General features: G+C 35.2%; 1 protein-coding gene across 4 annotated transcripts in view; it reads right to left on the bottom strand.

The window, feature by feature from the left end:
* TMTC2 (transmembrane O-mannosyltransferase targeting cadherins 2) overlaps nt 1–24,098 on the bottom strand; it is a 420,660-nt gene that overhangs the window by 133,171 nt on the left and 263,391 nt on the right. For all 4 annotated transcript variants that reach the window (XR_007469965.1, XM_049693957.1, XM_033407136.2 and 1 more), the window contains one exon: nt 7,500–7,621. Coding sequence is in view for 3 of the 4 variants with exons in the window: in XM_049693957.1 (XP_049549914.1) it covers nt 7,500–7,621 (122 nt within the window). In the remaining variant the exon portion in view is untranslated. The remainder of the gene's footprint in view (nt 1–7,499; nt 7,622–24,098) is intronic.

Genomic DNA, 24,098 nt, shown 5'->3' with positions numbered 1-24,098 from the left:
TCATGTAACAAATTAAAGGACTGCAAAGTGGGAGAAAAATACCTACTAAGTGGTGTGGAATCCCATGCCTCTAATAAAAATTAAAAAGAAAACAACATTAAGGTACCTACATAATTGTCCTTTCTGAAACAAAAACTATTTCCACCAGTCTTAAGCATGGTAGCCCACCACTGAAGCAACTATAGATAGTTGTTACAATTTCCCCTAAAGAGAATACACTGAGGTCTTCTTGAGACCAAAGAAACGCCCTGCTGGTCTTTGTATCACCACTGTTTATTACAGAACATGACACAACGTTCAGGTTCAGAAAATGTATATTGAATTCAGGTTTTTATAAAGGATTGCTTTTTTAGAGTCCTGCAAGAAAGCCAAGCTATATTTAAGGGCATACGGCTTCTCCAATAACATGGGATAGCAGAGTCCTGGGGGATTTTGAGGCCTGAGTCTGCTGGGCTATTTATTTATTTATTTATTTTTGCTGGGCTATTTAAATTGCACTAAATGTTAACTACAGACCAAATACAGAAACCAAACAAAATAACAATGAAGTTTAAGTTAGTTTCAAAGCAGCAGCATCCTATTTCCCCCTAAGTAAAAAGCTAACATTTCTTTTCAAACATAGCATCATGATATGTAGATATAAAGCAGGTAGAATTATTCCACATGACCTTCAATGCCTGAGAATTTGAGTATTTTGATTTTATTATTTCTGAGAATATTATTATTCTGAGAATATTATTTCTGAGCATAATGTTACTTCCGGCAAAAGAAAATATCTGTAACAATGACTTTTAGTAACTGACATAAAAAAACAGAATAAAACTCTGGAATACTTTGGAGATACTTGGATTCCTAGGTCACTCAGTGGCAACAAATAGTGTAATTACAAGATCGATTCTATAAAGATACCTCAATTAAAAAAAAAAGATTGATTCTGTATATCAAAATGCATAAAAAAGAACTATCAGATTATGCTTCAGAATAAAAATAATACAATGATAACGTCCAGAATGCTAAATCATTTAGTTTAGATGAGGCAATTTCATATAAAATGTTTAGCTGAGCACTATATTAAATTAAATTTTCTTCTATATGTTATCCAATATTTCAGTAGCATGATATATGTGATATATGCCTTCTTTCTTCATGGAATAAATTTGCAACTTCAATGGTATATATCCGTAATAATCATTCAGTGAGAGTCACAGGATAATTTTTTGTTCCCTGCTCCCTCCAATCTAAACATGACTGTGCAGTGATTATAATAAAACAAAGGAACCTAAATGTTAGTCAACGTGCAAAATGGGAAGAGCTTTGCTTGAAAGAGGAGCAAATGGAAAAATAATCTCAGCTCTAAATAGTAATGATTATGACAAAATGGCCAAGGAAACACACAGCGCTGCGCTCCAGATAGACTACACTGACACCATTTTAGCCTGGGGTATGGAAATTTTCCATGGAACTTCAAGTACTTTCACAACTGGAGTTTTATGTAGCCCAATTAACTTTGGCTAGACACAGAAATCTGGCTCAGTATTTCCATACAGTAGCCAAAATAAAGGTTTGCTGTATCAAGAATTACTGTCAGAGTCTCCCATATCCTTCCTTCTCTTTTACTAACCTAAATCTGGAAAATACGCTAACAGCCAAGTTGCTTTTATTACAATTTAAGTCAATATTAATTTTACTGGCTCACAAAAACTGTAAAATATTTGGCCGAAATAAACTGAACAAAGACAAAAGGAAGGAGGACCAAAAAAAAAAAAATCAAAGTAAGGATGTACACACAACTAGAGAACACACACGGGTTTAGAAACAACTATAAAACCATCTGAAACACCATAATAATGGAAATGTTATTCCTTCTTTTCTTTCTTAATGCATGCCCGATTTTAAATTCATGGCATTAGCCCTAGGTAACAAAGTTCAAACAAGGAATAAATCAATTTTAAAGACAGCTTGTGTTTAGTATTTTAATTGGATATGACATTGGTATGAAAGTTCCATATATTCTAAAGGGATGTCACCCAGGCCCAACTATATGTAACCATGGAGGTTAACAGTGGCCCTAAAGCAGAACTAACTATTCTCTAGGGTACCCTGGAACATTTTTGTTTGAGCTGTAATGTAGGACCCCAAAGTGCCAATAGCCAAAAGTTAATGTTAAAAGTTAAAAGTTTTGCCAATAGCCAAAACTCTTAGTTAATGACCTATAACGCTTAATAATAAAAATGCATTTACCCATTCAAACTAAACTAGCATTTAGAGGTAATGTCCAAAAATAAGTTATAAAAAATGGGGATGGGACTTCCCTGGTGGCACAGTGGTTAAGAATCTGCCTGCCAATACAGGGGACACAGGGTCAATCCCTGGCCTGGGAAGATCCCACATGCTGCGGAGCAACTAAGCCCGTGCGCCACAACTACCGAGCCTGTGCACCACAACTACTGAAGCCCACGTGCCTAGAGCCCGTGCTCTGCAACAAGAGAAGCCACCGCCATGAGAAGCCCATGCACTCAGTGAGAAGCCCACGCACTGCAATGAAGAGTAGCCCCAGCTCGCCACAACTAGAGAAAGCCTACGTGCAGCAACAAAGACCCAACACAGCCAAAAAATAAAAAATAAATTTAGTTAAAAAAAAAGTGGGGAGGCAGGAGCACTAACTTCCTTTTAGAATCTCTGATCAAGTATAAAAGGGGGGGAAAGCTCCACACAAAATTATTTAATATAGAATGAAAATTAATGATGCTAATTCAGAAATCCTTGAGGACGTATCCAATTCTACTATTTTGTAGCTTATTTATTCTTGGGGACATTCCTTAAATCTGTGAAGTTCAGTTTCCTCATTTATAAAAAGAGGACAGTACTCGTTGTAAAGCTTCATGAAATAACATATATCAATCACAGGCACTCAAGAGATGTACAATCCTCTTGTGACCACCTCCCCTTCCAGGGTCTTAGAAGATTACACTGTATCCACTCTACAATCATGCCACTCTCATTCATTTATTCAGTATATATCATTGGGAATTAGAGTGATGCCTAGCATGGATTAACAAATCTCAATACATGTGTTGACAAAATGAAGGGACTAATGAGGACATGAGAATCAGGCTAGGGAAACAGAAATATTCAAGTCAGGCACCCTGTATACCTTTCACTTATACAGTACTATATGTCAATTATATCTAAATAAAACTGGGGGGGAAAAATGACCTATGCCCAGCCCTTATGTAACTTAACAAGGGAAATGCAAAAGGAGGGTACAGGGATAGTTATCAAGATACTGAAAGCCATATGCTAAAGATATAAAAAGATAAGTTAAGACTTAGTCCCTGTCCCATGTCCAGGGTCAAAAGACATAGATTTATGTCTGCCATTCAATCTAAAATGTGCTATTATAGAGATACTGAAACCAGTGCCATGGAAGCACAGAGAAAGGAAAAAAATAATTGCTTGAAAGACTCAGGCAAGACTTCACAGAGGAAATAAAATTTGAACAGGTAGAGAGAGGAAAGGGACATTTTTGCCAAAGAAATAAAAAAGGATTTGATCTATGGAATTTGTCAGAGCATTCTGGGAAATTCCAAATCTTTTTGAAGTTTTCTAAATACTATAAATACTACAAATTCTTAAAGAAAATTTTGTACAAAAATGCTTTGAGTGAATCATTCCACTGGCTATAATAAAAGCACCAATAATCAATTTTTTGTCTAATTTGTCTCAGAAAAATATGATTCTTTATATGAAGTCCTACTCTATAGTCTAAGTCTAATTTTGTTGCACGTCAGTTTTACATATTTTGCCTTTGGTCAGTTTTGATGGAACAGTAAAAACACAATCCCATTTCTATTCTTCTTCCCTTGAGAGTAATAGCCAATTCCATTTTATAATATTTTATATTTAAAGCGTTCAGAAGTCAAATGTGTGGCATTTTCTACCTTGCCAATTCCATGTTAAGTCAATGGCATATTATCAGGCCAAGAAACCCAAAATTAGACAAAAGCAATCCACTGGGATCAGAAATTTGCCAAATCTCATAATTCAAAAAGAGACTGTTAAGGATGGTTGTGGAGTTTTTGGCACTTTGAGTTTAAGCCGTTCCATAATAGGATTTGTATTTCATCTAATCAGCAAGTCGGAAACTATGAAAGTTCTCTTGATTGGGGGGGGGGAGGGATTAAAATTTGATTGTAATACATGTCTTTCCTTCCCTTCCTTCCTTATGTTTCAGTAAATTAAAACTGCTAAATCTTGTTTTTAAAAATACCTTCTGAAAAATAAAGCAGCCTGGAAAACCATATTTTTGGTACAGGAAACTTAAATAATTCAGGCGTGTAAAGAAGAAGGAAAAAAATTTTAAAAGACACGTAGTTTCTATATCCAAACTAGTGTCACAATCTAGGTATATTCAGAATTAAGTACATTTAAGCATTCGGTTTTTTTTTTTTCTAAATGATTTTTTTGGCGGGGAGGTAAATCAGGCATTTGAAACTTTTAGATTCTTTGAAGGTGGCCATTTCTCAATCTAATTAAAAAAGTTTCCATTTGAATTCTATAAGGACATCTCAAATACAGTAGTTGAGGCCCAAGTTATATATGAATTCCATTTTTATATGGAGCTGTGCGAATTATCAGCCTATCAGAATAGGAAGTGGAACAGGTTTTCATAAGGTAAAATAATTTTTTTCTAACTGATTAAACTAGACATATCATGATCCTATAGATGGCCAAAACGGCAACTTATACCCTCCAATTCTAAGTAATGTTCTTTCCCTTTCTCTGTTCCTTCTTTTTTGGGGCCCCCATATTAATTTATTTCATAATTTCTTCTTTCATGTATTTTTTCTTCATCTTTATGTTTAGGTATGAAAACATTTACTCACCTGTATTTTCTTATACTTCAAATGAAAATTGTTTTGCCATCGTTTTTTTTTTAACTTCTACAAGCTCTTTCTTGTTTTTTCATTATTTATTTTTTTATGGCATCCTGCACTTCACAAAATGCTATATTACCATCTCTAAGGATTTTTTTTCTTTTGTTTCCTCCAGTTTCCTTTTGCTAATCATTTGTTTCAGTTCCAATCTTTTACATTTGAGGCTTTCCTAATATGACTGATGGTCCTTGGTTGCCCATTGTTATTTAAAAGTAATAAAAGCTGAATGAACTCCTTAGGCATAAGTATGCTTTCTAGACTGGAGTCACTTTTGTTTGTCTGGTTTGGGAGCTACTCATTTTCAGGGACCTCCAAAGGTAGGTATACGGAAATCTTTTCCCTACAGTGATTCAGTTTCTCCAGATAAGAATGCAACCATTTCTTGGGAGGGGAGGTGTGTGTATATGCGTTGCTGAGGGGGTATAAACTTTGTGTAGCTTGTCTTCTGTGGGTGACAGGGGAGCGGTACTGACAATCTGAGTACTCCACTGGAAAACATTCAGTCAATCCTCTTTTCAGTCCCCTCTGCATTCCACCTTTGACTGGGCAAGCTGTTCCTGAGTCATGGAGCTCTCTCACCCAACCGCTCCACCACTGTGAGCATCCCTTCCCCACTTGGAGGTGAGTGCCTGCTGGCTAGCACTGTGCACATGGGGAGAAACTTGACTGCCGCATATGTAAGTTAGAACTGATTACCCTATTTTATACTCCTTAACTCACTCTCTTCTATGCCAGCTGCCGCCACATCTTGGGTCTCTCCAGCTTTCTTCTCACTGTTATCCCGTTCCAAACTCCCTTTAGATGGTGGTTTACTCTGTTCTGACGAATCAGTTGTAATACCTCTTTCTACTTTCTGACTTCCAAAAATCAGCTTAAATTTCATCTCCCCTCCCATTCTGATTGTTCCTGTGAGGTTATTCCTTCTCAATAGTTTTATTGAGTAAAAGTTTATTCTGATTTACCCACATAATCAGCATTTCTTTGTTCACCAGTCTTTTTGCTCCCCACTTAGTAACTCCTTCTAGATTTAACTGTGTTCTTTCAGAGGACACCTTCAGTAATGTCTTCAGCTAGAGATTTTAGTGGACTGAGTTTAATTTCTTGGCCTAGGAATTCCCTGATCATTCAAGTAAAGTAAATTCGAAAACCCAAAGCCTGGTAAAGGGAGGATGATAGTGACAAATTCTCTGCAGAGATTTCAGATTCCATGCTGAGATAGACAAACTTTCATGCTGCCCTCTTGTATCAGTATGTGAACTTTTTCTACATTATCCTTTCACTGAGGATATGAACTTTCCTGCTTTATTTAGGCATCTAATTCCTGGCTTTCTGTTGGTCCAAGGTTTTGTCTCTTATTCCAACAAGAAGGAAAACATACAATAAGGTCCTTCCCATGGGTTGTTGCAACTGGTAAACTATCCCAAATCAGCTGTAGGAACAGCCTACTGTTTACTGTTCCGGTGTTTAGTTACTGCTTCATTTCCATCCCTGGGATATTCTCTTTCTACACCTTGAGCTCAGCCATGCATGAAGAGCATATCTGCTGTAGTTCATTAGGCATATCTAGATATTTTTTAGTGGGATGTTTTCTGGTTACTTAGTCTGCCTATATAATCTCTTTAGTAACATTTTAGTGGTATCTTAGAATGGATCCATAATACTTTTAAGTGTTTAGCTTATCATCTTCTGTGGGAAATAAAAATGTTATTATTTTTAAATAATTATAAGACACGCTTCTACGAATTCACTTAGCAATCACTTTCCTGACCGTTTGCTCTACGTTTTGCTAGTGTTCATTTATTTTTAGTAATATTGGAGAGAGATTAAGGGATATAACTAAAATAACACAGATAAGAGATTCATATTAGGATTGAGGCTAGTTGTACCATTTATTAGCTGGGTGAAAAGTTACTTAAATATTTTGAACAATCCCTGATTGTATAAAATAAAAACATTAACATTGCTTTGCGGCACATAAAATTACAGTTTTTGTAAGTCACAAAGGTGGAATATCAACAATTTCTTATGCTTCGAATAATACCACTTTCACAGAAATGTGGCCAAGAGAGCTTGTCACATAGTGGGTGGCCAAACGATGGCTCCACTTCTCTTACAGAATGATTTCCAATTAGTAGGAATTCTAGGTGACAGTGACGGACACACACGCAGTTATCTTATATAATGCTGGCTTTTTGGAAAGAATCAGACTTAATTCCACATTATAGCCAATCTGCGGTTAACACTGGCTTGGAGAACATAGTCGTTACACAAATATTGTTATTTTGACAAGTTCATTATATAATCACACATTTGGAGTTCTCCATTTATACATTTCAATTAAGTTACATCAAGGATACATATCATATTTTATCTATGGCAAACCCCATAGCCAAAGGAATGCATTTTTCTATATTTTTCTGTACAGAGTTCTAACTTAGTATTATCATCATGAAATCCTAACAATCTGGGTTAACTGGCCAGGAACCAGTACCTCAAACCCTATCTGTCTCAGTCTGCATAGGCAGAACCAGTTTCTAAAGGGTGAGAAAGGGAGTTACTCACTGTTAGAGCAAGCAGTTTCCCATAGGTGAGATGAGCAGGGATGTGGTCGGTCTTGGATCTCAGTGATTCCATATACCAATGCTCTGCCTCAGGGAGCTTGCTTAGTCGCATGTATGCTTCACCTGGCAAGAGAATCATGAAAATCAGTATGAGGATACAGCTTTGCAAGAACATTTGCAACAGATCACATCATCCTGTTTATATTCCACACATTTCAGATTCTGTGGCAAGTACTCTCATCCGTTACCTCATTTGATTCCCCAAAAGTCACCATCATGTCTATTTCACAGATGAGAAAACTTGTGTTTGGAGAAATTAAGTGAAATGCCTAAAAGTCAAAAATGCAGTACATGATAGAGGTTTGATTTTTTTTTTTTTAACTTAGAAACATCTAACTCCCAAGAATATGTGCTTTGTCATCATTTCTTTTTTATTTTTAAGGTTGGGTCTTTCTTATGTACAATCATTTGTTCTTTTTTATTCACATTCATTCATTCCTTCAGACACTCAAGTATTTACAGAATAACTACTAATTGGAGAGTATTAGGCAGGACCTAGACAACAGAAGTTCAAGGTCCTACCCTCTAAGGTTGACAACCTTGTTGAGAAAAGTAAGATTAAATGAAGGAGTTAAAAATATTTGGGTTTAAGCATTGGTGCTAGATTTTAGTTTTTTTCAGAAATTATTTGCATTTTGTATTTTAATGAGTAAATAAAATTTACCAGTTTCCTTTGGAAAATCCAGTGAATATACGACAGTTATTTAGCACGCCCATCACCATGTGCAAAGCTAGTCTAGGGCCTTTCAGCCATCAGCTGTTACTTTCAAATTACACAAACTTTGCCCATCAAACAGCATTTCACTAACAGCCAAGCAAGAGAAAAAAATTGGAAATAAAGCCAAACGTGTATCAGTTGCCCGCTTATTATCATCCCCCTCTCCCTTCTATGCTCATAGTACGGAAGAATATACACCTGATGGTAAAAGTATATTTTAAGATGATTTGTGTATTTAAGTTAAATATTATAGTTATAATAAACACTGCAAATGTTGAAGCTACTTAATTTCTGAGACCAGGCAACAGACTGGTGACCTGCATTATTTTTCAAGCAGACTTTTATAGCTTAACTAATCATAATTATCATGGCTTTTTCCATTTAGAGGAATAATCAGAGGCTTTTCCTAAATGTGTTACCCACACTGGTTGTACATCTTTGCTTCAAAGGAAGAGCTAGCTTCCTTTTATTTTAATCAAATTCTTTTTGCATTACCACAGCACTGTCAATAGAAATATGTCTGATGAATTGAATTGATTTGCATCTCCTGACCTTTTGAGTGCCCTTTGCTTGACCGGTTAGTAAAAATATTGGTGACAAATTATATGTAACATGCATAAAAATGTAGGTACCACTCACACACATCTATGTGTTTCTAGTTCTGAGAAAAGTCACTAAACTATATTATCATAAAAATGATAGCTCAAAAAAATATTTTTTTCCTAAAGCTTAAAATGTGTTCGCATTTAAGAAGAATTTGGTTAGATTTAATCAAATGCTCAGGGTGAGATGCAAGAAATCCTGAAGCAAAGACCAAAAACTAGAATAAAATATACAAAACATTCATAGTTGTTAGAGTGGTAGGATTAGGCATGGATTTTAAAAAATTTTTACATGTTTCTGCGATAATTATATTTTTTAATTATAATATCTCCTAATAAGTGAAACAATGTCATAAATTTTCTTTTTGGCATGTTGAACTAATAAATATTTCCAAACAAAACAAATAGTAATTTTCCTTAGGGAGAGTGAACCACTTCTTCATACTAAAACGATACTAGATATGATTTATATAACAGAAAAGATGCACAATCCTGAATGTTAAAAATTGTAAAGCAATTAATGATAAACCAAATCCAACTATTTATCTCTAAAAGGGATTCTAAAGCCAGAAGAAAACACATACTAATTTCAGAGTTAGAGCTGAAAGATGGGTCTGCATTATAGGTTCTGTTTGGAATTGACCTGAAATTCTACTTTGGGTCTTCAAGTGCTCATAGATCACTTTTTAGAAGTTCTACAATCATTGCATTTAATATGGCTTCTACTTTTCATTTATTAAAAATTCAACTAACTTGTAGAATAGTAACAGGTAAGCTACCTGTACAGAAAGAGAGTGCAGGAGAACCCCAATTCCAGAGTGCTTTCGAGATTCATATCTTTATATTTAAGTGTCTGATTTTTTAAAAATCATTTCAGAAAGTGCACTATTTTTTTCCAAGTCAGAAATCTATCACGATTAAAACTCATTTTGAAATGAAATATTATTAATTTGCTAACTACTTAGGTTGAACTCTTTTGTTCAGTAAGAACTCATAAGCAACTTATTAAGTTGTAAAGCTTGTGAGGTGGGGAAATACCAAAGGACCACAAATAAGAAATATAATGCCATAATGCATCTTGGCAAGTCTATGAAAAATGTAAATAACTAGCTTACTTAGGTACTATTCATTACAACTTAGAAAAACTTCATGTAACCATTCAGTGCATCTCAGTGATAACACTGACAATAACATTCATTGAATGTTTATTACAAAATAGGGTAGCAAGCTATAGGGAGCAAATGTCTGACTTATAGGCAGCCACTCCTCCCACTCTATACCTTTGGGCACACAGAATGTTTTCTCACTTAGCCCCACAAGGGGCCTTAACGCATCACCCTCATTCAGCCAGTACTAACTAACTTTTCAAATTAGGTTTATGAGATGAAACATATTTTCAATCTCTACATTAGTTGCTTATGTATCTCATTTTTTAAATTACGGAACATCCTTAATTACCTGGATTTTACAGATAAGAAAATTGAAAAGCACAGTGGCTAAATCAAACACACAAAACCATAAATGTAGAACGTGGTAAAACTGCAATTCAAACCCAGGACGACCTGACCTCAGTGCATTGCTAACCTGTTGGTAGTGAACAGTCACAAACTTTCCAAGTCTCCAGCTCAGGTGAAAATTATACTCTGCCTCACTCACGGAAAATTGTTTTCTAGCTTATGACACACTGGCCATCAAGTTCATTTCACTTTGCCTTGGGCTTCTCTATTGAATTAAAGGAATAAGGAAGAGCAATAATAATCCATGGTTGACCTTTAAAAACGTTTCTGCCTCATACTTTATTCAATTATTAAGATGGAAATATGTAGCATATAAGATGTACTTTAGTCCTAAGGTTAACCTTAACACAAAACAGCCCATAAAAGTGGTAATGAAATCAAGATGCAAAACCTAAAATGCAAGAAAATGATCATGGATGAATTTAAATGTGTTTAAAATGCAACTCAATAAAGATTCAGGCAACAAACAATACAAGCCCAAGTACTTGCTATTTCCCTGGCACTGCCAAGGTAGGAGCCTCATATTTCTCATTTCTAATTCATACAAGGGGTTAGAACACTCATTTGTGAATGTGGAGGAAGGTACAGGAATAAGAAGTCACTTGAACAGTTAACAATCCTATCTTAAAAGGTGTGAATGCCTCGAAAGCCCATACTTTTTGCCAATGCATCAAGCTACCTACTATATAAAGTTTATTACTTATTGAATACCTACTAAAGTATTATATATATATATATATATTTTTGGAGTATAGTTGCTTTACAGTGTTGTGTTAGTTTCTGCTGTACAATGAAGTGAATCAGCTATATGTATACATATATCCCCTCTCTCTTGGGCCTCCATCCCACTCCCCCCCCCCATTATCTTTATACTTTTTACATTATTCTTACACTCTAATTAGTATTGGTCTCATCTTACAAACGAAGTGACTATGGGTTATTGAGCTTAACCAACTTGCTCAGTGTTCAAAAACAAGCAAATGACAGGTTCGGGATTTAGATTGGATTCTCTTTTTCTTTCTACTATTCCACTCTGTCCATATACTATAAAAATTAGAGAAGGGATAAAATAACTGCAAAAAATGCCATCAGTGGATTCAGTTAGGAGAGAATGGTATACATGTAATCCTTCAAGCTTGATTAAAATATTAAAATCATAAAAATTCCATTAAGGAAATGGCCACAGGAAAAGAAAGTTCAGTAAATTCAATAAGAAAGGGAATGAAGATACTTGATCGGGAATGGGGTAGAGGGAGGAGGGTTAAGTCATCTTCTCTGGTACTATAATTCTTCTTAACTTACAATAATAGAAAAAAAATGTTTATACTACCCAGGAGGAAAGAAGCAATGATGACTATTTTTCTTTCTCACCCTACATACACACACACAAAAATGACATAATAGAGGTACTTTCGTAAGAATTCAAAGATCTGCAGTGTGATGATGTAGTGATCAGGTTCATCACCCAGATTTACTTCCAATTCATTCACAGACAAAAGGGATTTCGATGTCTCCAGGCTGGCTTCAGGCAGATATAAACCAGTTTCAGATGTAGAACAAATAATGTCACTCTTCCTCCCTAAAAAGCCCTGAATCTAAATAATCCAGGCAAAGACTAACTCCTTAAAGGAAAGAAAGCTGGATTATTGATGATGTAAGAGTCCAGATCTCACTAATTTTCATGTTTCAAGTTACTGGACAGCTCCAGCTACCAGATAAAGAACAGAGCATGTAGGGGTACATACTACCCCTATCTGCTAGTGTTACCTTTTGTTTCTCCTGCCCTTGCTCAAGAGAATATATTTCTATGTTAAGATTCAGTTTAGATTCCCTATTTTTTTTCAGCTTCATTTAGATATATAAGTGGCATACAGCACTGTAAAAGTTTAAGGTGTATAGCATTATGACTTGACATATATATTGTGAAATGATTACCACAGTAAGGTCAGTTAATACCCATCATGTCAGATGGATACAAAATAAAGCTTTTTTCCCTGTTATGAGAACTTTGAGGATGTACTCCCTAATCAAATACGTCATATAGCAGTGTAAACTACAGTCATCATGTTGTACATTACATCCCTAGTACGTCTTTGTCTTATAACTGGAAGTTTGTATCTTTTGATCACCTTATGCAATTCCTCCACCCTCCAAATTCCCTATTTTTTTTTTACTTTTTATTTTTTTGCGGTACACGGGCCTCTCGCTGTTGTGGCCTCTCCCGTTGCGGAGCACAGGCTCCGGACGCGCAGGCTCAGCGGCCACGACTCACGGGCCCAGCCGCTCTGCGGCATGTGGGATCTTCCCGGACTGGGGCACGAACCTGTGTCCCCTGCATCGGCAGGCGTACTCTCAACCACTGCACCACCAGGGAAGCCCTAATTTTTATTTGATATTGGAGTATAGTTGATTAACAATGTTGTGTTAGTTTCAGGTGTACAGCAAAGTGATTCAGTTATACATATACATGTATCTATTCTTTTTTGAATTCTTTTCCCATTTAGGTTATTACAGAATATTGCGCAGAGTTCCCTGTGCTATACAGTAGGTCCTTGTTGGTTATCTATTTTAAATAAAGCAATGTGTACATGTCAATCCCAAACTCCCAATCTATCCCTCCTCCCCAACTTAAAATGTTTTTGACCACATGTACCAAAAGTAATCACCCCTTTCTCAATTCTTACAGTAATTGTTAAATCTCTTTTTAAAAATGCTTAAATAGGGACTTCTCTGGTGGTCCAGTGGTTAAGACTCCACGCTCCCAATGCAGGGGGCAGAGGTTCGATCCCTGGTCAGGGAACTAAGATTCCGCATGCCACATGTCTCAGGCAAAAAAAAAAAAATTCTTAAATGCATATCTTGCATATCAATTTAGGTTAGCCAACATGGATAATGCATATGATGGTAAACCTAAAGGCTAATGAAGTATCATTCATTCCTGCCTTCATGGTACTTACAATCTTCTGAGAGAAATATATTTATCAGTATTTTCCAAAGTTTGATTTTTAGGTGCACATGAAACACAAAAAATTTTTTTTAATTGAGTACTTATAAATTACATTTAATCTGTGTTTAAAAATGTGATTTCATAGATATGTTTTAGAATGAAGAAAATTATCAAGTAAATAATAAAACAGATGGTAAGTGGTTATGAGCAAAATCACAGTGAACAATGGAACATGAGTGCAAAAGGTGTGAACAACACTGAATTGCATGTGCCTAGCTATAAGTTGAGAAGTTCTAAAAGTTTCAGAAGAATGTTTGTAAAATACAGTGACACCAGCACACTGGGGAGAAATGCTACCTTTGTAAAAGAGCTCACATAGGTTATAGCGTTTCTCTGGTCTGTAAAGAATAGGAGCATTCAGAAAATAGCCCTGCATGATTTCTAGCAGGCTTTCTGCTGCTGATATGGTGAAAGCATCTGATTGTCAATATTGCAAGTGTTTTAGGATACTTTGCCTGAAGGTCAGGCATTCTATGGTAATCTAATTTCTAAGCTCTCCCAGCTTAAGGACTTGGCTGGTCACTAACGTAATCATTCCATTTTTAAGAAATGCTTCTATTCCATTTAAGATATCAGGTTTATTTTGTTTTCTTTATTTTGGCTGCATTGGGTCTTCGTTGCTGTCCGTGGGCTTTCTCTAGTTGCGGTGAGCGGGGTCTACTCTTCGTTGTGGTGCGCGGTCTTCTCACTGTGGTAGCTTCTCTTGTTGCAGAGCACGGGCTCTAGGCGCGCGGGCTTCAGTAGCTGTGGCGCACAGGCTTAGCTGCTCCGCGGCATGTGGGATCTTCCTGGACCAGGGCTTGAAGCCGTGTCCCCTGCATTGGCAGGCGGATTCTTAACCAATGTGCCACCAGGCAAGTCTTATATTGATGGTTTTTATAAGTAGTGTTTTTCTGTGCTGGTCATTTTTCTTTTAATGAGCACTTTACCCATCTTCAAGTTTATGATTTTTTTTTATATGTTACTTTTAATTCTTTCCTTAGGAACTAATTTTGCCACATAATTTTAAAATGAAATAAACACATTTTAATTAATTGATTGATTAACTTGGTTTGTCCATCTACCTGTTGAAATTATTTATAATTATGATGTAGCACAGAATTATGAATTATTTACCAAAAGAGTAATTAGATGTCTGGGTTTCTAATTCTTACTTTTCCATTAAAACTTTGTATGGTTATAGACAAACAGGTTATTTGACAAGACCTTTGTTTATCATCCACAAAATGAGGGGCTAAGACTAAATAACTCCTTAATCCCCTAAATTATATAATCATTTGTAGATTCATCACTGTCCAGGAATTTACAGTCATTTCATAAACCAGTGACAATATCCTAGTTAGTTTAAAAAGGAACTGTCATATTCATGGATTTTCTAGATGATCTACTCAAGATTGACTAGCCCAAGTCCTGATTAATCCTTTAATTTTTTTTTAATATTTATATTTATTATCTAATTACTAACATTATATCTACTCATTGTAGAAAATCTGAAAGATAATAATTTTATTAAATCAGATGAATCCCATCACTCATAGTGATTGGTAAAGTTTTGGTGTTTTTCCAGAATTTATTTTATATTTTGAAAAAAATCAATTATAAGTAAAATATTTTGCTAGTTTTAAATATTTAGGTTCCTTCTAGCATTTTAAAACTATATTAAAAAATATGATAAATTTTCCAAAATTGTATTTTCTCATTCAAGATCAATTTTTTGTGTATTCAAATTCCCCTCCCAATTTTTTTGCAGGTACTACACCTACTTCAGCAATTATCATCCTTCTTTTTTAAAAAAATTTTTATCTTAGAATACATATATAGAATTCTTGAACTAATGAAATGCATATATTTTCACAAATTTTTTTAAATAAGATTTTAACCAGCAATTTTTTAAAATTGTGGGTCACTGTTTAATGGTTTTAAATCATTTTTTAAACCATTTTTAATTAAGACATTTATCTTTTCCCTATAATAGGCAAAAGATGGTAATAGCTTTTCATTTCAGACTATTTTAATTTTTAGATATGCAAATCAAGTTGACTTTTCCTTTGTAGTTTAATCACTATCTATTTTGCACAAAATTATTCTCCATTATAGGGACATACCTTCTCTTCTACTTATATAGTTTTGTTATTAAAATTAGCTACTTATTCCACATGAAATACATTTTACCATATGGTGTGAGGCAGATATCTAATTTTATTGTTTCCAAACATTTAATCAATTCTCCCAGATCAGCTTTTATAAAAACTCCCTTCCCTCAATCATATTTAATTCCACATCTATTATCTATAAAGATTTAGTAAATTTTGATCTGTTTCTGGGGTCTCCATTCTGTCCTACTAGTCAGATTTTCTGTTTTTATGCCAGGACAACACTGCTCTAATTACTGTAGCTTCTATTGATACTAATATTTTAATATCAAGTACAGCAAGTCTCACCCATTATTCTTCTCTAAACCTTCTTGGTTCTATTTTCCTGTTAAGTCTACCAGATAAACTTTAGAATGATTTTGTCAAATTTTTGATATATTTTTGAGATGTTTATTGCTATTGAATTATAATCCAGGGATCAAGTAAAGATGGCAGTTTTTACAAAATTGACTTTTCCTATTTAAAATTATACTCAATTCTTCATTTATTCCAACTCCTGTCCCCCATCTTTTTAATGTATCTATAGGACTTACCTCACCAATTATAATCTTCCTGATCTTAAATTAGACTATGAGATGTGTAGAGCCCGAGAGAAAACACTTCATCTCTTTATCTGTCCTCCAACCTAAGTTCAGAAGTGGCTCCACAGAGTCTTGATAAATATCTGAGAAATAATTGATCACATTATGTATCAACTTGAATTTAGATGTTACATTTTTGCCTAGTATGTCACTGAAGAAAAATTTCCAAGTAACTTCTTTTTCTACAATCTATAGGTCGGACAGAACCACATGACATCAGGAGCCTATTATGTCAAGAGTTTAACTTGCTGTGATTTTAATTCTCACTTTTTACTTCACGGTATTAGCATTAACATAGAAACATTAGGGAGTCTGGCCTTTATTTATTTATGTCATAAACTTGCTGTAACTATTGTCTGTCAAATTTTGTGAATCTTTTGTATTTCCATCCTAATATCTTCCTCAGCCTTATGGTATCATAAAGATGACAGAGTCCAGTTACCTTAGATATATTAGTCCTGATTGGAAATCCTTAAGAGGTAGTGAACAGAGCAGGCAAAGACAAAGACAAAAATTAAAATGATTACAGAAATTAGGAAGGCTATTTAGTATCTGACAACAGACTTTAACAATTATAACTTCTTCCTTTGGGGCGGAGTGATTGGAAGTAAATGAAATATAATCCAAGTCTTAAACTGAGGGTTATGAAAAGGTTCAATACATAATTCTTTAGCAAGTCCTTACAGCACCAAACTTAAGGGGAAACCCTTGAAGCCAGAAAGGGTAGTTTTAAAGCAAAGAGAGGAAATGCAGGGGAAAAAAATGAAAATGTGTTTCATTAAGTAAAAACACAAATCATGAAGAAAGAGGTTAAACTTAAGTGAAAGTTAAAAAGGTTCCTAATATCTAGTGTTATATACTGGAAACATCTGATGTACCATCAAAATTTAACTTGGAAAATAGCCAGGAGCCTATGTTACTATGTCTCTTTTTGCAACTCGGGATCCCGAAGTTCTCTAGGCTAATCAATTTCCTTTATGTTTTCAAGGAAATAAATCACTAAGAGCAATCAATCAACAAATGTTGGAGACAATCCCATAAAATGTTCAGATTTTCCAAAAAAAGAGAAAGTGAGACTGTGTGCGTGTCTGTGTATGTTGGAGGTGATGATCCGCTCCCAAAAAATATAATACTGTCGTCAAGAGAATTACAATGCAATAAAATAAAACGGCTTAATACAACTGAAATATTTAGGGAATACTAAAAATATATGCAAGGAATTTCTAAATTGTGTTTAGAAAAACCCAAAGCTTACACCAGAAAAAAGAAAAAAGAATGAGTAAATGTTATACTAGCTTGGAAAGAATTAATGAAAATAATAGTATTCAGAGAAATAGGATATAAATATTTGCAGGAAGACATCAGAATAGAATAATAAAAGCATTTTCAGTTTTATACACATCTTCTTAGGATTACATTTCATATGTATTCCTGGATCAAGCAATATGTCTCTATAATATGTAATGAATAATATATTTTATATTATAAATTTTTATATTAATGTTAATTACTAAGCTATATCAAAAATTTAAAAATTCATTCTATTTTTAATGAATACTTAAAAATAAGATTCTACAACAGCTCACAGAACCCCATACTCATAATTTACATGTTGGCAAAAAACAGACTTGTAATCTGGAACAAAACTTTGCATGTTCTATTTTAATGCTTTATTCAATTTGAATATGACAATAGCTTCACTCAGTGTAAATAAAATCACAACTAAGTAACAGTTCATGTGGGAGTTAAATAAGATTTTCATGTAGGAAACAACTTTTCCCTACCTATTAGGAAAAGCCGATATAAATACACACAGAGCAAAGTATGTACAATTAGTAATGTATTTAATTTTTAACTTCATTTGTATTACTGGCCTATTCTAAATATGTGCAACAATTTATTGTTTTCTTGACATTGATTTTCAAGATTGTATCCTTCATACAAGATTTTCTTCTTCCTCATGATTATGTCCATTTCATCTCAATGTCATCAAAATTGGCATCTTTTAAGAATGTCAGAATTCGAAATTTAGTTAATTTTCCAAGTATAACATAGCATCACTTTAATTTTCTGAGAACAACCCAGCCCATATTTATTACTGAGTAAAAGATTCACTCCGTGGATAGTGCCCAATAAGAGAGTAAAATATACACTTTTTTTTTCTCATTTATTTCTATTGAAGCCTCAGAAAACATATTTTTCAAGCAGAACATATTGAAATTATTTGGGAATCAGAGAATAAGGATATAATTAGGTATTAATTTGAATATATTCATTTCCTTATAACTCAATTTAAAAATAAAGGTTTTAAGTCTCAATCTTTTCCTTTACCGCTAAACTGGCAAAAGTATGAATTAATGTAACAGGTGGGCTCGTGTGGTTTTAATAGCAGTGAAATATAATCAACTGTCTCATATCGTATTTCCAGGAAAGCAAGCAACATCTAGACCTAAGCATGATCCTTAGGCAATCCCAGCACTGGCATGAAAATGTTCAAACTCCCCACAGGGACCATATATCTTCTGGTCCTGGGTTTAATTGAAACTTTAAACAAAATATATTACCTATTTAATGCAGCTGAACTGGAGGCTGGCCTTTGTAGTGTATGTAATGCCTAGCAAATTAATGTCTGTAACCATAGTACATAATGGAGAATTTATATCAAGCGTGAATGGTAAAAAGAAAAAAAAAATAAACCACTACAGTTTTATAATGAGAAATGAACTTTTAGGAGCAAATTGTGTACATACATTTCATATATTTATTCTTTTTGATATACAGCCCAAAGCTCATATTTCCTTATCTTATTGGCTCCATATCTTACAAAATGAATTTCTAAAATCTCCTGGCCCTGGTCTTATCCTTTCTCCTGGTCTTGTCCTTTCTGACGAATGAAACATGAAAATGCAGTGAAAAGGTTTATCTTAAAAATTAGAAGTTAATATTCTTGTAGAGGTACACAGATCAATGGCTAATCCAGTTATACAGTCGTATCATATTTGAAGGGCTGACGCACAGATTTTCAAGAGCGCCAATGGAAGCAGTCACAGGAAAGTCACCAGAACTCAAAATAGGGGAAGCAGGTGGTATAAAAAGCTTAACACTACTGGAGTGTTAATGCTTCCACACTTGAAAGATGTGAAGTTCAAATCTCACACAGTTAAAAACCATTTCTTTCACAGTCAGCATGCTAAATGCCTTGAGCAATCCACTTTAGAACCACCAGTCATAGAAGAAGACATTAAGCATGTAACTGACCTATCAAAAATTTACTCTGAATATTTCTATTCTAAATATATTCTGGAACAAAGTGAGGTCAACACATACACACACACACAAATGTGCACACTAGAAAAATCCAACAAAAAGAAATTATGCACTAAAAAACCAACCATACAGAGGCTGAGAGAAAAGCAGACTTCTCTGACAGCCAACCTACTAAACTGAATTCAGCATAGAGTATACATCCTTCGAGTAGAGTTAGGATAAATTTACAAGTGAGAATTTTTGTGTTTTGTTGTCAGGAGGTACATTTGACATCTTCTTTGTCAGTTCTTACTTAAATGAGAGTAAGGAATCTAAAGGTCCCTGGTAGCCATTTATGACAAAACTTTTTCATTCCACAAGTTTCTTTCTCAAAAACACAAATTCTAAAATTTGGACAAGCGCTTTACTCTAAAAATTGTTATAATAAATTCACTGTGTCTCCTATTTATTGGTTCTTTCACCATTCTCTCTAACTAGCTCAATGAGATTGGGGAAATCTCTCATAATTGAAGAGCCGTTTTCATAAAACTGAAAATTAAGTCAAAAGAGTCCTTCTTTTTTATGAGAGAATGTGAGGAAAAAGCATCTTGTCAATTTTAAACCTATGTAAGTAAAAGACTTGTTAGTTGCAGGCTGATGGAGGAAAATATATTTTCTAATAATGAGCTAGGATTTCATAAGTAACAGGGATGTGTATAAAAAAAGATCTAGGAATTATCAGAAATAAGAGAATCAAATGGTAAGATTAAAATAAAGGCAAATGAGGTAATAAATAGCAATGATCATTATCATGGAATTCCCCTGGAAGAATGTAACCTCTCCCTAAGATGAAAGCATGTTACCCATAGACACATATTTTTTAAAGAACAAGGATATATAAATATATGTGCAAATTGTGACACTAGTGTCACATCAAAAAAAAAAAAAAGCTTGAGATTTTTGTTTGTTTTGGTTTGTTTGGTCCAGTCAACATAGTAGGCCTACACAGTTATAAACAAAATATTCTCGAGGTTAGAGTAATACAATTATCCATTTCATTTATAGGCATTTACTTATTAAGGAAAGATACTAAAGAGCACTAGACCAACTGTGAAATCACTTACAAAGTTCTATGAGAGCAGAAACCATATGGACTATTTCCATTTCATCCTACCACCACTATACACCCCCCCTAACTCAGAACCTGTGACTTAAAGATTTTTTTTTTTTTGCACACAGAGGTTATTCTAAACATAGTGATTGCAGACTGCAACACCAAGGCTGTAACTCTAGATTCTTACTCCATGAATACATCGTGGCTTTTTGTTCTCAAGATATATTACCAAGATGAAATGGCCTAAATTGCTTATATATTATAATTAAACCCAACAATCACTTTGCATTGAGAAAGCCAAGTAATTTTATATTAAATAGTAAATAGGCCTAAAATGATCTTTGGGATTGGAATGGCTCAAACTGATAAAATTGAAAGCTACAGCCTATTTTAGTTTCCCATAATCTCTTAGGATTATTCAAAAGCAATGCTTAAGTATACATAGTAAGGGAAATAAACAATTACAAAGAAAGAAGAGAAAAAATGAGGGTGGTTAAAAATTAACCTACATTAAAAGAATTTTAATATCCTGCATTTCATGCATCTGTAATGAAACCACAATTTTGTAGGTGTTTCATTCTTTTAAGATGAAAAGGTTTTTAATATATATTTGGACAAGGAATGATATCTATATCCATATATCTATATATCTATATCTACATATAGATATATATGCTGGTTTTTAAATGGGTAAAGATAAGCTATATTGACATAGTGAAGAATGTGCCAATTTTGGCAATACAGAAGGACTGAATACAAAAAGCATTTAAATTTAAATCAGTAAACTACACTTCTGGTTCTAACACAAACTGTGTAATCCTAAACAGATCAAACTAACTCTTTGTAGGTCCTTTTCTTCTCTGTGTTTCCCACTCAGAGAAGTTCCTTTAGCATTTGTTGTAGAGATGGTTTGGTGGTGGTGAATTCTCTTAGCTTTTGCTTGTCTGTAAAGCTTTTGATTTCTCCATCGAATCTGAATGAGATCCTTGCCTGTAGAGTAATCTTGGTTGTAGGTTCTTCCCTTTCATCACTTTAAGTATATCATGGCACTCCCTTCTGGCTTGTAGAGTTTCTGCTGAGAAATCAGCTGTTAACCTTATGGGAGTTCCCTTGTATGTTATTTGTCGTTTTTCCCTTGCTGCTTTCAAGAATTTTTCGTTGTCTTTAATTTTTGCCAATTTGATTCCTGTGTTTCTTCGCGTGTTTCTCCATGGGTTTATCCTGTATGGGACTCGCTGCGCTTCCTGGACTTGGGTGGCTATTTCCTTTCCCACGTTAGGGAATTTTTCAACTATAATCTCTTCAAATATTTTCTTGGGTCCTTTCTCTCTCTCTTCTCCTTCTGGGACCTCTAAATGCAAATGTTGTTGCATTTAATGTTGTCCCAGAGGTCTCTTAGGCTGTCTTCATTTCTTTTCATTCTTTTATCTTTATTCTGTTCCACAGCAGTGAATTCCACCATTCAGTCTTCCAGGTTACATATCCGTTCTTCTGCCTCAGTTATTCTGCTATTGATTCCTTCTAGTGTAGTTTTCATTTCAGTTATTGTATTGTTCATCTCTGTTTGTTTGTTCTTTAATTCTTCTAGGTCTTTGTTAAACATTTCTTGTATCTTCTCAATCTTTGCCTCCATTGTTTTTCCGAGGTCCTGGATCATCTTCACTATCATTATTCTGAATTCTTTTTCTGGAAGGTTGCCTATCTCCACTTCATTTAGTTGTTTTTCTGAGGTTTCATCTTGTTCCTTCATCTGGTACATAGCCCTCTGCCTTTTCATCTGTCTATCTTTCTGTGAATGTGGTTTTTGTTCCACAGGCTGCAGGACTGTAGTTCTTCTTGCTTCTGCTGTCTGTCTTCAGGTGGATGAGGCTATCTAAGAGGCTTGTGAAGGTTTTCTGATGGGAAGGACTGGTGGTGGGTAGAGCTGACTGTTGCTCTGGTGGGCAGCGCTCAGTAAGACTTTAATCCACTTGACTGCTGAAGGGTGGGGCTGTGTTCCCTCCCTGTTGGTTGTTTGGCCTGAGGCAACCCAACACTGGAGCCTACCTGGGCTCTCTGGTGGGGTTAATGGCAGACTCTGGGAGGGCTCACGCCAAGGAGTACTTCCCAGAACTTCTGCTGCCAGTGTCCTTGTCCCCACAGTGAGCCACAGCCACACCCTGCCTCCGCAGGAGACCCTCCAACACTAGCAGGTAGGTCTGGTTCAGTCTCCCCTGGGGTCACTGCTCCTTCCCCTGGGTCCTGATGCACACACTACTTTGTGTGTGCCCTCCAAGAGTGGAGTCTCTGTTTCCCCCAGTCCTGTTAAAGTCCCACAATCAAATCCCGCTAGCCTTCAAAGTCTGATTCTCTAGGAATTCTTCCTCCCGTTGCTGGACCCCCAGGTTGGGAAGCCTGACATGGGGCTCAGAACCTTCACTCCAGTGGGTGGACTTCTGTGGTATAAGTGTTCTCCAGTCTGTGAGTCACCCACCCAGCAGTTATGGGATTTGATTTTGCTGTGATTGTGCCTCTCCTACCGCCTCATTGTGGCTTCTCCTTTGTCTTTGGATGTGGGGTATCTTTTTTGGTGAGTTCCAGTGTCTTCCTGTCGATGACTGTCCAGCAGCTAGTTGTGATTCTGGTGTTCTCGCAAGAGGGAGTGAAAGCACATCCTTCTACTCTGCCATCTTGGTTCAGGCTCAGATCAACCTAACTCTTTGAGTGTTAATTTCTAGCTTGTAAAATAAAAGATTATGTTAGGAGGATTTTAAAGATATGAATCTTCCGTCTCTAACGTTCTATGATTCTAAAAATCACTTACAATTTGAGAAGAAAAGAGGAGAAATTGAGATTCAATAAAGGCCTACAATAGGTGTCAGAATAAAGAATAATTTTGACAAAGTCTAGGGGAAAAGTATGTCATGACAGGAAAAGGAGAAGAAATTCTAACCTAAATATGACGATTTCAATTTAAAGGGAATACTCTATTAATGGAATTAAATTAATTGGGCATTAACTAAGTATGCTGTTGCACTTTTGGTTAATGCAGTTAATGATAAAAGATGGATTTTGACTGTGGTTGTTGAGAGATAAGGGGAAACGGACTTCGAGAGAAAACGCAGCAATTCTAGACAGGACAGAACTAAACAGAATCCCTGTTGGTGACTCCAAGGCCATCAGTACGTCAAAACTGTATCTATAGAGAAATCAGATTTATACTGGTAAATACAGAAAGAACTGCCAGAGAGAATACAAGGAGTGACTTCTGGAATTTAAAGCCTACAGAAAGGATAATGATTACAACGGAAGGTAAATGTCACGAAACACTTACTAGGTTGGGCATTTGGTCCAACATGCTTTACCTTCATTATCTCACTCAATCCTCAAACTGACACTACCATTACAAGCACATTATGGATGGGGAAACTGAGGCTTCAGTTAAGTAATTTGCCCAACGTCACTCAGCTGTTAAGTGTCAGAGCCATAATTTGAACCTGGGCTATCTGACTTCAGATTATACTGAATCTCCACTGAATCCAACCCATTCTCTCAAGAGGAAACTGAGGTCCACAACTGGCTAGGAGCAATTTTAACAGTTATTGTGTGATCTGGTCTCTTAA

The sequence above is a fragment of the Orcinus orca genome, chromosome 11 (assembly GCF_937001465.1).
Source record: "Orcinus orca chromosome 11, mOrcOrc1.1, whole genome shotgun sequence".
NCBI classification, from domain to species: domain Eukaryota; kingdom Metazoa; phylum Chordata; class Mammalia; order Artiodactyla; family Delphinidae; genus Orcinus; species Orcinus orca.
The sequence above is the reverse complement of the archived record's forward strand: the minus strand, read 5'-3'. Positions and strand labels throughout refer to the sequence as shown.